The following is an 11892-nucleotide window of genomic DNA, read 5'->3' as shown; positions in this document are numbered from 1 at the left end:
TTTTTTTATTTGTGTTTTTGTTATTTGTTTGTCGTGTATTTCTTGTATACACTTGTCAACCAGACAAATTAAAGTTCTACTTTTTCTGCTGCTTTGAGGGGATGCTATTGGCAGATAGTTTCGGCAGATCATATTGCTTTAACAGGCGGGTACATTTTGCATGTTGGCATATTATCCATTAGGATCCATTTTAAGTCAGTTGTTATTAGTCCTGGTATTATTGACTACAATATATATTATTTTACAGATTTTTTTTTTCTGTTAGTTTTGAAACGTATACCCGCCTTTATGCCACACGTCTAACTAAATAAACAGTTTATTGCAAATAATTGTTGTAGAAAGCCCGATGCAACAAACAGATTTACATGCTTCCTAGAGAAGGGTGCCCGTACCAACATGGCTACTGCGTTAACGCATCGTCTAAGCGACCGCTACGCATTTACATTTGTGCATTTCAAGCATCGTATTTATTTCAATGTTAGCGGATGTATGGCAATAAAAAAAAACTGTATTCAAGCGAACAAGTTGTGGATATTTCAATGTTGTCCTCAGCGTATCACTATGTCGCAAATTAAAAAGACACAACTACGCATGCACAACGGTTGCTGTGGTTACCTGTACACAGGTTTTCTCTTACATTCAAAATGGTAAGTTTTGACAAGTTTTGTCTATTGAAAACGATTAATATTTAGATTATTTTTTTGTCAGAACATGTTTTACATTACTTCCGGTGGAGTTCACGTTTTTAAATGGGTCAAAACGTCCTAATTTGTTTTCTCACTATTTTTTTAAAAATGAAAATCCTACCCTGCAAAAGTATTTCTGAAGGTGAAAGAAAACTCAGCACAACAGTTGATCAGTCACTTCCTTTGTATCAGTATAACAGAAATTTTAAAAAGCATCTTCATATCAGGAGACTACATGTCTAGTTTTTCTACTAAGAGCTTTTTTTTTTTAAAAACAAAATTGTACTAATGTAGTAATGTAGTGTCAAGTTACATAAAATACCATTAAAATACAAGGAAGTTTGTAGTTGTGATGCAATAAAATGGGAAAATGTTTGTAAAGTTATAATAATTTTGCATGTAAGTTAGACACAAACTGGTGTGTTTATTGTTTAAAATCTTTTATCTTCTAGAGTGTCTCCAGACTTGGCATGACAATGATCTCTTAAACTAAAGTATTATCTGGAGATAATACTGTCTTTGTCTTTCTCTTTGTGTGTTCTTTATTTTGGTTTTCTGGACCTTGGAATCTTAAATGTAAAAATGGTCTTCTTCAAATCCTAATGTCTAATGTTAAACCTTGATTTCATTTTTTCTTGCATGTCCCTTTGTAACTTTCTTTTTCGCGAATGATAGCCACCCAAGAAGAAAAAGGTATGTGCGAGAAGCACACAGTTAGTCCATTTAATCTCACAATAAATACCTTTAATCCCTATACTTTCTTTAAATTTAAATTTTCCTACACTATCCAGTCTCTAGATAGAATAAAGCAGTTAGCTTTCTCTGTTAAACACTCTCATTTTGGATGTTTCTAGAAGAAAGGCAGGATGACTAAAGCAGAGAGGTTAAAGAAGCAGCAAGAGGAAGAAGGTAATTCTTATGTTATAACTCTAATAGCTACAATAAAGGTAGCTTTATTTATTACCTTTATTTTATTGTATAAAGAAGGTATCTATTTTAAAGCATTCAACATTTTATTTTATAAATAAACTTTCTTGCAGCTTATAGATACAATTGAAAACATGTACATACACTGTATAAAAATGCACGTTCTTATGACTTCATGCTATTCTTTTCCTGTGTTAGTTCAGCTAGAATTACCTACATTATTATTCTAAATACATGGATAATGGTATATATCTGAGCTTGTTTTGTTTGTCATACTGTCAAAGTACGTAATAATGTCACAATATCTATAGTAAATCTCACAAGTACTGTAGTCCCATTTCTTCCTCAAAATCCTCGTAGTTTTCCATTTTTTATGTTAGGACTGTCACAATAACAAATCTTGCTGGATGATAAATTATCCCATTAATCATTGTGAGAAACTATGTTTTTTTTTAGAATGTTTTCAAGTAACATAATTACATAATAGTGCAAGTTGAACCTCTCAAAGACCAATGAACTTTAATTTTGTAAAGAACACGTAACACTAGAAGAGGAAGATATTTTAAATGGCCAAAATAAAACAGGAATAAAAACCACACACACACACACCAGAAACCAATAAATAAAATAGACTGTGAAGCGTATTTATTGAAGGGCAATAGTCTATGAGTATTGCCCTTCAAAATAGTTTGAAGGGCAATACTTTGAAGGGCACAAGCGATAGGCAATTTTCTTTCATACATTTATGTCCTGATACAGATCTTAAACTTAATTCATAATAGTTTTTAAAAGTCTTAGTTTTGAATTGGTGAATTCTACAGAAACTGTGTTTGATTATAATTTGGACTTTCCCAGATTGCTTAGTAATCTTACTGTATGTAAATTTTGAAATTTGTAGAAAAAAAGTCATTTAAAAAATAGAAATAGTTTTGACCTAAACAAGGAAAAGGTTTCAAATGATTAAATGTCTAATTCTCATTATGTAGTGATTGTCAACATCTTCTTTTAATTGGCAGTGGTGAAGTGACTCTTACATTTGTTTGGTGTCCTGTTGGTCTTCAGAGGCAGCCCGGCTGCAAGCCGAAAAAGAAGAACAGGAGAGACTGGAAAGACAGAGAAAGCTGGAGGAGATACAAAGGCTAGAGGAAAAGGCAAGATCCTTGCAGAATAAGCTCCAAACTTTGGTGCAATATTTCTATTCTATTCCTAATTCACCAAATAAGATTGGTGGCATTAGTTCGGAACAACTGCATGCAACTTTGATTTCTGCACTCAGTGTAAAATAATGTAATACCTCTGCTGACAGGCAGAGCAGAACAGAGACTTGGAGCTTACCGAACTGCGCCTTCTGCTGGAGGAAAACTACTCTGCAATAATCAAATGGAAGGTTGATGCTGCAGAAAAGGCAGAGGTAGCGTTCAAGATAATAATTGATTCTTTTCAGCGTTTAAATATAAAAAAGACTTACTTCATAGCTTGAGATTTTATTTTAGGCATCTCTGCTTATAAAGTACGCGAATTATATTGACTTAGGGATTTATGTGTGACCAATCTTGATAGTTAAGCATAGCAATTGCTGTCCAATCTTTGTGCTCAGTGGGAGAGATACATGCTTTGCGATGGAGTCCCAGACGCAAAGGACCAGCGGGCGGTCAATACATTTGTCACCTTGTGGAAGGATTACTCAGACTCCAACATTGGAGAGGAGCTTCAACTATGCAACTCAGCAGTAAAGGTGTGTATCCATATTACACACTTTTAAACAGTGTTTACAGTGTTGACTCAGAGAGACCACATATTAAAAACCATGTATAATTTTCCATTCTTTTCATAATCATGCTCTACTTTGTTTGACAGTCATCTAAAATTCCAGTAAAGCACATTAAAGGTCTGTGGATGTAATGTGAAAGCATGTGAAACAGTTCAAGAATGAGAATGTTTTTGCAAGGCGCTGTAATAGCAGGGGTTGTATTTGTAGCTTATTGAAGACTTGGATGAGCTTGTGAAAGAGGCCAAAGACCCAGAGTTGGTCCCAAAGTACCACGATGCTCTCATAGAGGTCCAGGAGATTCTCCATGCTAAGCACCTTTTCATAGCTGAGAAGCTCCTAAAGGTAGGATCAAAATAAGCTTCATTTGTGTTAGCAAAGGAAGAGCCCAATATGTGGAAACCCGTTTTGCTGAATCCTCCTGTTTCGTTTTCGTCACAGGGAGCAAGCGACAACATTGACCCTGACACAAGGAACATGCAGACTGTGTCCAAACATACAAACGTGACGCTGTGTCTCTGGGCCAACCTTTTCAAAAATCCAAGGTTAGTGTGTGAATCGGTTGGGAATATTCAGATCCGTTCCCTGTCCTCGCACTGACACACTCCTGAGTTTGGATTTTCTGTTTTTAGCTTTACAGGTTTCGACTTTAACGAAGCTGGCCTGAGCTTTAAGCTTCCTGAGGAGCTGGCTGTGAGCGACATCGCCGTGCGGATCCTCCACACCCACTATGACCACCTGTCAATACTGTCCAGGCTCAGGCATGCACCTCAGAAGCCGATAGTGGAGGAGATTCCGCCGCCCGTCCAGGAGCCAGAGGAAACCCAGGTTGGTCAAACAAATCAGCTCCTGCTTGAACAATATTTTCATTTGAACTGTTTATTGTTTATTTGAATGGGGACAAGTATTTACCAAACACTAATATTTATAGCCTTAGCTAAGTTGCAATGCATGTCCCTAGATGGACTTTTAACCACATAGAGATATGATAATATCGAGACAGCAGAACCAGAAGTCATCCAGTACATCATCAAGCGATAAAACAAGGGATATGAGAGCAGAATGCGAGCAAAACCTTCAGGAAATGATCATGGCTGCTTCTAAACCTGATTCCTTTTAAGATGCTCTTTCACCCTCAGTTTAAAAAGGTGCCATTCTGAAACCTGTTCCATGTCCTCAGGCAAGAAATCCACATATTGATGGCTGATTGTCCAAAAGAAGTTTTGCGAAAGTACTTTTTCTCAACATGTGTCTCAAATTTTAGATGAGAATCCATAATTCTGCCCAAATATTTCACATGAGGAAACTGCTTAAAATACTGGCCATTAATTTTCAAGTTTCAATCAGAGCTACTGATCACCAACCAGGACATTAAAGAAAAACAAATTAATACTGTTTTTTTTTTTCCGCATTTAAAGTAAGAAATGACCTCTCAAACCATGCTACAACAGAAATGAGCAATTGTGACAACTGACATGAGACTGAGGTGATGTCTGTACCGGCCACACATACAGCAGCATCATCAGCGTGCATCTGCAAACCCGCACCAAGGCAAACTTCAACCAGGGACCAAATACTGTTTCTGTAACACTTATAGCCAGGTACATCAGTGAAACTAGTTTGAGTTTAAAGAGAAAAAATGAAGGTGTGAATGTGTTAATAGTGTCTTAATTTCATTGAGTTTAGGAAGCAGACTACTAATATTAAGCTTTCCACAAAGTATGCCTTTCGGCTTTGAGATCTTGCCTCATAAAACCTCTGCATGGCTCACAGTAGGAAGAGTGGGAGAGTTTTGAATGCTACTCACAGATCTTTTTATGCTGTAGTGTGATTTTTGTTCTTCCTGATTTGTCAAAATAGCGGCCATGTTTCTTCCAAAAGATGACTTTGTGACGACCCAAACCCGTTGCCTTGCTTTCCTTTTCCCACTGCAGGATGGTGATTGCACCAGTGAACTGCCCAGTTCCCGCCACAGTCCAACCAGTGAACCGTCCATAAAAAGCACCAGCCCGCCATCTTCAGAGGAAAGCATGATACCTACACAGACAGAAGTACTCAGTGGTCACAGTTCCAGCCTGGTTTCATCTGTTTGTCCAAGTAAAGAAACAAAACAAAAAAAAAAACTTGATGTAGAATCTTTAAAATTAGATCTTTTTTAAAGATCTAATTTAAGAGTCGACATTACTCTTTAAAACTTATGTAATTTTCCACCTTGAAATAAAAGGATTTTCTTTATCCACAGCCAAGGATCCATCTTGGCCCAGCTTGGCACAGCTGAACTGCTTGAGTTCCGCTGGGCCTGAATTCGAAGAGACAGAAAATGACTCAGAGGTTGTAAATCTGGTTCAGTACACAACCCTGGGTGGAGTTTTCTACTACGATCTGCTTCAACTCCCACCTCAGCCTATCAGGAGGAAAGGGTACACGATACTGCAGGTGATTAGAATAGGAGTTTTGTGCCAAAAGCCTCAGCTCAGGTTGACTTCAGCAGAGCCTGAGAGATCAATGGTTTGTTCTTCTAGATGGTGGACGGGCTGAAGGTGTTCCCTTACCCAACAGAAAGGCCCAAGAATGAGGAATGTCCCGATGACCCAACAGAAGCACCCAACAATGAGCCGTGCTCCCCCGTTGGGGTGTGCGTTGTGCTTCCTGAGTGGGTTATCTTCATGGAAATGCCACTTGTGGCTCGCTGGGATGCTGAAGGTACATGCATCAGAAACCAGCATAGGAGCTGGACAGTAGTTTTCATCCCTCTTGAACCTTTTCATACGTTATGTTACAATAATAAAATGCGAGGGGAAAAGATCCTTTTTCACAATAGTGATACTTTGTGTTGATTTATTGCACAGAGTCCTGATCAAATACGCTGAAGTTTTAAGACGTAATGGAACAAAATGTGAAAAAGTTCCAAAGGAATGAATGCTTTTTGTACTGTAAAGCCACTAATAGTGACTTCTGCATACCCAGATGGCCGCTGGCGAAAGGATGGCATCACCAACGTCTCCTACGAGGAGGCAGAAGGCAAAATCTCCTTTGAGATGGAATCATTCCAGATCTTTACACTGATGCACAACACCTTCGCCAACTTTCCTTTCCAGGGCTGGGAGCTGCGGCCGCTGGGCCAAAACTCAGCTGTTTTTACTGTCAAGGGGGCTCTCATTGAGGTCTCCATCACCATTAAGGCAAGACACTTTTTTCTGTTCACCTGCTGTTGGAGAAAAATATTTAGATATGAGTTAAATGGCTTTTATTTTGGTTTCTAAGAATATTTCTCACAAAAATTGTTCCAATGTACATCTTTATTGGCAAAATGTAAATTAATACAAAGTGAATTTATTAAGAAGAACAAAACGTTAACATTTTGTTTGTTATGAATTTGATGAACAGAATAGTCAGTGTATGCTGCGGCTGGCGCACAGTAGAGGCCTCTCTCACCTCGTGGGGCAGTGGATGAGCGCACCAGCTCTGCAGAAAGCCATGCTCAAGGCAGGGATCAACATCTTTGTTAACGAGAACACACACAAATACGTCAGTGTCTGCAAGAAGGTCTGCATCCTTTAGCAATTTCATTTGATCATTTTGCAAAAAAGATACAGGAATGCTCTGACTTTTGTGTTCGCTATTTGGGTTATGGGGTTAGACTTCTTGAAAATGAGCAACATGTTAACTGGAGAAGTTTTCCATCTTGCCATGTTTTTTTTTTTTTTTTACATTAAAAGGAAATGTGCCTAAAGGTCTCTTTAACGATGGACAGCATTTGATTCATACCAAAAAAAACCCTTTAGATTAACACTAGATTACAGGATAGGAACTGTTGGTGCTTCACTAACGCAACATGGGGGACCCACTACATTGAAACTGACCTAACTTGATTGTGCAAGTCAGTAAATTACATTTTGTTCTTCGCAGCATCAGAAAATATTCTGCTTCTTTCTGCTCTTTTTCAGAACCCACTTATAGAACAGTTTGCTTATGACCAGATGGCCCTCTTTGCATCAGCTTGTGCTTTTAAATGGAGCAAATGGAACGCCACATGTGGAGAGGAGAATCTGGTCCTTCAGGTATTTTTATTCACTGTAACCTTTATTTTTCTTTAGAGGTGATGTAAATCAATCAATCGATCGATCAATCGATCGACAAATAAAATTTATTATAAAAAGCAGTGCTGGACATGTACTAAGGCTGGACAATACATCAGTAACGATATATAAATTGCGAAAGAAACATGATCAATATCTTTAGATAATACATCTGATGGAATTTTCAATGTATAGAATATTCACTGAACTCTGATCCAAAACCGCACAGCATTCTGGGGGATGTAGGCAGAGTGAAAGGTTTTAGCTGCTTAACCTCACACCGCCAGCTAAGCAAAGTCGGACGGCATCTACAAACTCGCTTACTGGTTACTTAGCAACAACCTGTTGAATAACATGCGCAGCAGCAGTTTCATGTTTCGCCACTGTGTCTCATAACATAGTGGAGTGAAAACTGAGGATTAAACAGGGAAGGTCATGCCACCATGTTGGCAGTATTTCAGATATTTAAAACAAAATAATAATCAATAATTACTGATTATTGTCCAGAAGTAAAACTCATTCATTTTACTTCTGCACTGCATTAATCACCAGCAACATGTCTGGTTCACTTAACTGACTTCAGTTTTGTTAGGGCCAGGGATCAACTTGTGGAGACACTCCAAGCATAGTTATGACATAAATATATGCACTTTACAGTTTACAGCACTACTTTCTGGGAGCATGAAATGCCCCCAAATATATTTAGCAATTTAGATGGTGTGTGACAAATAGTGGAAAAGTTCAAAAGCCAAGAATACTTCTGCAAATACTGTAGCTGAGTGGCTTGAACAAAGACTAAGGAAAGACCACACAACCAAATGTAGTACATCTTAATTGTTCTGTTGTACTCATCTGTGTTCATCTTCTCTGCTAGGGGTCTGAGCACCTTAAAATCTGCCTTGTACCTGAAGACTCTTGGAGTACTTACTTTATGGGTTCACAGAGGACAAGGCAACTGGAGATCACTGAGAACAGTAAAGACTTTTCCATAGACCACGCAGCTGGCAGCGAGTTCCACTCCACACTCATCCATCTTCTGCAGGATAGCATGAGCCCTGATGGGTTAGCTTTGGTCAGACAGTCCCATTACTGCTTCATTGACACTGTGCAAACCCTGCTTTCTGCTATTAGACCCCTGGTTTTTTCATAAATTGTGATAGACCAGGGGTCAATAACTTGCGACTCACAATGGCTCAGCTAATATCTTTAAATACAGCTATGATAATAACAAATGCAAGTCTCAACGGTTTGTGCGTTGAATTTCCACAGTATTGACACTAAAAGTACCAGTAGCATATATTTTATCTTTTTTTTCCCACAACACCCTACAGAAGAAAATATGTTTATCCTTTTTTTCCACAAAGGTTTCATGCTTTTCTTTATTTACTTTTTCAATTTTGCTCTACTGCCTTTTTAGTTTTTCACATAAAATTGGAATAAAATAGAGATCACTTTATGGTTGTAACTTGACAGATGAATTAAAAGGGTACGGAAATGTTTACACACTATTGCAGATGTTTCAATTCAAGACCTTTAAGCCCCCAAAGCTACTTCACACTCTTTAAAAATAATACAAAAATTGTAATTCCACAGCATTTGGTGTTATAAACCAGTGTCTGCAAATCCAGACTGAATTGATGCTGCTGTATATAACTATTGTTTTTTAGATCATTTTAAAAACTGTCACCATGTTGTGACCGTATATTATGAGATAGATCATCAGTAAAAACATCAAGCTCCTTTACCTTTCCTTTTAGCTGTTATTGAAATGAAGTGGGTTCAATATTTTAGCATTAAAAACATTTATTACCTGTGAATAGTCCTTTGATACAATATAGGACATTAACTTTTCAAGCAACTGGACCACATTCGTATAAATATGTGTTAATACAGAACTGCGTTACAACTCAAAGCGCTTCATTATACAAAAGGCAGACATTTCAGTTTACAATGCACCGATAACAGAGGTCACACGGCTCTTTGAGTCTAAATAATTACATTCTGACAAAAACAAGAACGTGAGTAAAAAATATATAAAGAAAGTCTGATTGCACCAAAACTTAAGCTTAAACTGGAGTCCAAGTTCTAGTGCACAACCTGAACGGCTGCAGGAGAAAAAATTTATGGCCAGTGGAGACAGAGATCAGATATTTAGGCCACATTGACATACTAAGTCAAGAAGAGGCTTCATCATCTAAAGCTGCGTTTGTGCAGTTTTAGAGTTTAAAGTTACATACATTTTTAGTTAAAAAACAATAAAGAAAAATGTAAAAAGTAGATTTTTTGAAAACCAACTTTTGGGGTTTTCTGCAGACAACATTAGGATACTTACTTAGTAGGGCTTATTTAAAATTGTGAAGAGAACAGTAATTGTATTGCAGCTTATTTCGCCTCGTCTCCATGTCTCTTTTGTATGAAAAATATAGTTTGTTCTCATTTCTCGGGGTCATAGTAGCGCTTCTTCATGGCCCGATATTTTCTGAGGAAATAAAGGGCCTCCAGCTCTTTGATGACGTGGTCTCCTCTGGCAACCAGCTGTTTGATTTTCTCAGGGTCAGTCTCATCTTTGTTCTTCATAAACGCATACTTTAGTCGTTCTCTGAAATAAGCCGCTCCTTTTGGGTACTCACGGCCAAGATACAGCAGCTGGAAAATTAGAACAAAAAGTCAAATAAGAAGTTTTACTTCAGAGCATTTAGTTTTTTGACCAAACCAAAGGTAAGTACGGAGCTATGGTTCTGTGAACTCCTACGTGTCTCCTAGACAAAGTGGATAACTCACACCAGCAATGTCACAAGGTCAATCAAAAGAAGCCAGCGGTGTAGACCTGCAGTTAAGGCATACAGACATTTGACCTCCCCCCTCGAACATAAATGGGGAACATTATTCAGACTGTTCAATAGCTGCGTTCATATAGTCTGGGGGCAAAATTTGAGCAAGGAAGGTGCTACTTGGTAATTGATCACCCCTGATCCAACAACCTTCTGTAGGACCAACAACCAGAGGAGGGAGCAACAACACATTAGGTTGACCAAAATGAATGAGTGTGTAGCCAGCAAAACCTGGACACTGGACAGGCAGGGTAATTTGTCAACCACGGTTGTAACGCGCAAGAAATCGTGGTCTGGTAGTCACACACCTGACTTTTTGGGGTATTTTATCAGACTGCTCGACTGTTTATTCAGGCCTCAGATATCAAAATATAGTTTATGAGTGAATAATTTAGTTCATAATTACAGTTTAAAAGAAATTATATAGAATTAAATCAAACATGAGACTTCATTTTGAACACTAGCTTAATTTCAAGAAAGATAATACCAATCTTAAAATAGTTCGTTTACATACATATGAACTGGAAGTAGAAGAAGACGTCATGGTAACGTGTCTGTACAAATAAAGATACGAACTGGTAAAAAAGGAGAACTGACTTGGTTTTGATCAAAGTGTTAGTTGCAGATTTCGCATTCACTTTCACAAATAAAAGTTTATTAAAGACTCCTTCCTTTTATTGACCAGTTTTACCTTCAAGCCTCCTAATTGTTTAGTGGTTTATGTTAAGTTTATTCTTTTATCAAGGGAAAACATATTTTAACGTGAATAATTTTCACACACCACATTATAATGTAGGCTAAGTCACTATATAGGCAAGTTTATGTGTCAAAACACCAAATTCATAGATATTTTCCAAGTAAATCTTAAGAAATGCAGGGCATTCAAATATGAAACATGTTTGCATGTCTAACTGTCTCTATGGTTACCACCAGCAGTCAGAAAGGAATGAAACAAAACTTACAGTTTTGTACAGTCTGATAACTTCACCCTTTAAAGGGTTTGCCATGTCACAAACAAATGTGGCCGATCACGTCTCTGGAATCAAAGAAAGAAAAGACGGAAGTGTGAAGGGAAACAAACAGCAGCCAGAGTCACTGACATTTTAAGTAGCATATTAATCTCAAACTGACTCATACTGACGTGTAAACGTATTAAAGCGGACTAGCTTGAATGCGGATCTTCTTTTCTCCTTTTCCACCTTGTCCGCGTTCACGTTTTACTCACTGCCGTGTGGCGTGTCGTAGTGTCGCAAATAAAAACATGCAAGCACGCATGTGCAACAGTTCCCGTGGCCGTATTCATGTGTGTGGCCGTGGCTACTTGTTCGCCTCATAGACATGAATGCGGCTGTGCAGTTGGTTGAAATCATTGATCATATGTATCCACCGTTGAAATAGTATAATTTCAGTTTATTTTTCTCGTAAAAATGAATGATACAAATTAAAAAATAATTACTTTTGAAAAAACTTGGTTTACTTTATTTACAGTGGGCGTTACATTTTTTAAAAATATGCCTATAAAGAGGTTTTGTCATCTTATTTCTTAATGCAACGAATTGCTCACTGAAACTGTATTTTTGAAGGTATAATAAGCTCCACGG

General features: G+C 37.7%; 2 protein-coding genes across 4 annotated transcripts; one reads left to right on the top strand and one right to left on the bottom strand.

Annotated features, from left to right (window-relative positions):
• Positions 1–143: 143 nt before the first annotated feature.
• dnai7 (dynein axonemal intermediate chain 7) lies at positions 144–9479 on the top strand. The gene is made up of 14 exons (XM_032565598.1): positions 144–1595; positions 2676–2764; positions 2920–3024; positions 3211–3348; positions 3592–3726; positions 3823–3926; positions 4014–4209; positions 5316–5478; positions 5624–5817; positions 5904–6084; positions 6349–6563; positions 6769–6927; positions 7329–7442; positions 8335–9479. Exons 1-14 carry the CDS (start codon positions 1553–1555, stop codon positions 8608–8610), a joined length of 2112 nt encoding a protein of 703 aa, XP_032421489.1. The 5' UTR covers positions 144–1552; the 3' UTR covers positions 8611–9479.
• On the bottom strand, positions 9246–11607 carry LOC116721706 (LYR motif-containing protein 5A-like). Of its 3 annotated transcripts, none has more exons than XM_032565603.1 (3): positions 11433–11607; positions 11254–11327; positions 9246–10106 (listed from the first exon to the last, which is right to left on the bottom strand). In XM_032565603.1, the coding sequence occupies exons 2-3, from the start codon at positions 11296–11298 to the stop codon at positions 9894–9896; spliced, it is 258 nt and encodes an 85-aa protein (XP_032421494.1). In that variant the 5' UTR covers positions 11299–11327; positions 11433–11607; the 3' UTR covers positions 9246–9893. The 3 variants fall into 3 exon arrangements, with proteins under 3 accessions (XP_032421494.1, XP_032421496.1, XP_032421495.1); XM_032565605.1 differs by having other exon boundaries at positions 11423–11542; XM_032565604.1 differs by lacking the exon at positions 11433–11607 and having other exon boundaries at positions 11254–11422.
• Positions 11608–11892: the final 285 nt, after the last annotated feature.

This window comes from Xiphophorus hellerii, chromosome 6 (genome assembly GCF_003331165.1).
Source record: "Xiphophorus hellerii strain 12219 chromosome 6, Xiphophorus_hellerii-4.1, whole genome shotgun sequence".
Classification (NCBI taxonomy): domain Eukaryota; kingdom Metazoa; phylum Chordata; class Actinopteri; order Cyprinodontiformes; family Poeciliidae; genus Xiphophorus; species Xiphophorus hellerii.
This window is presented reverse-complemented; position numbering and strand designations above follow the sequence as displayed.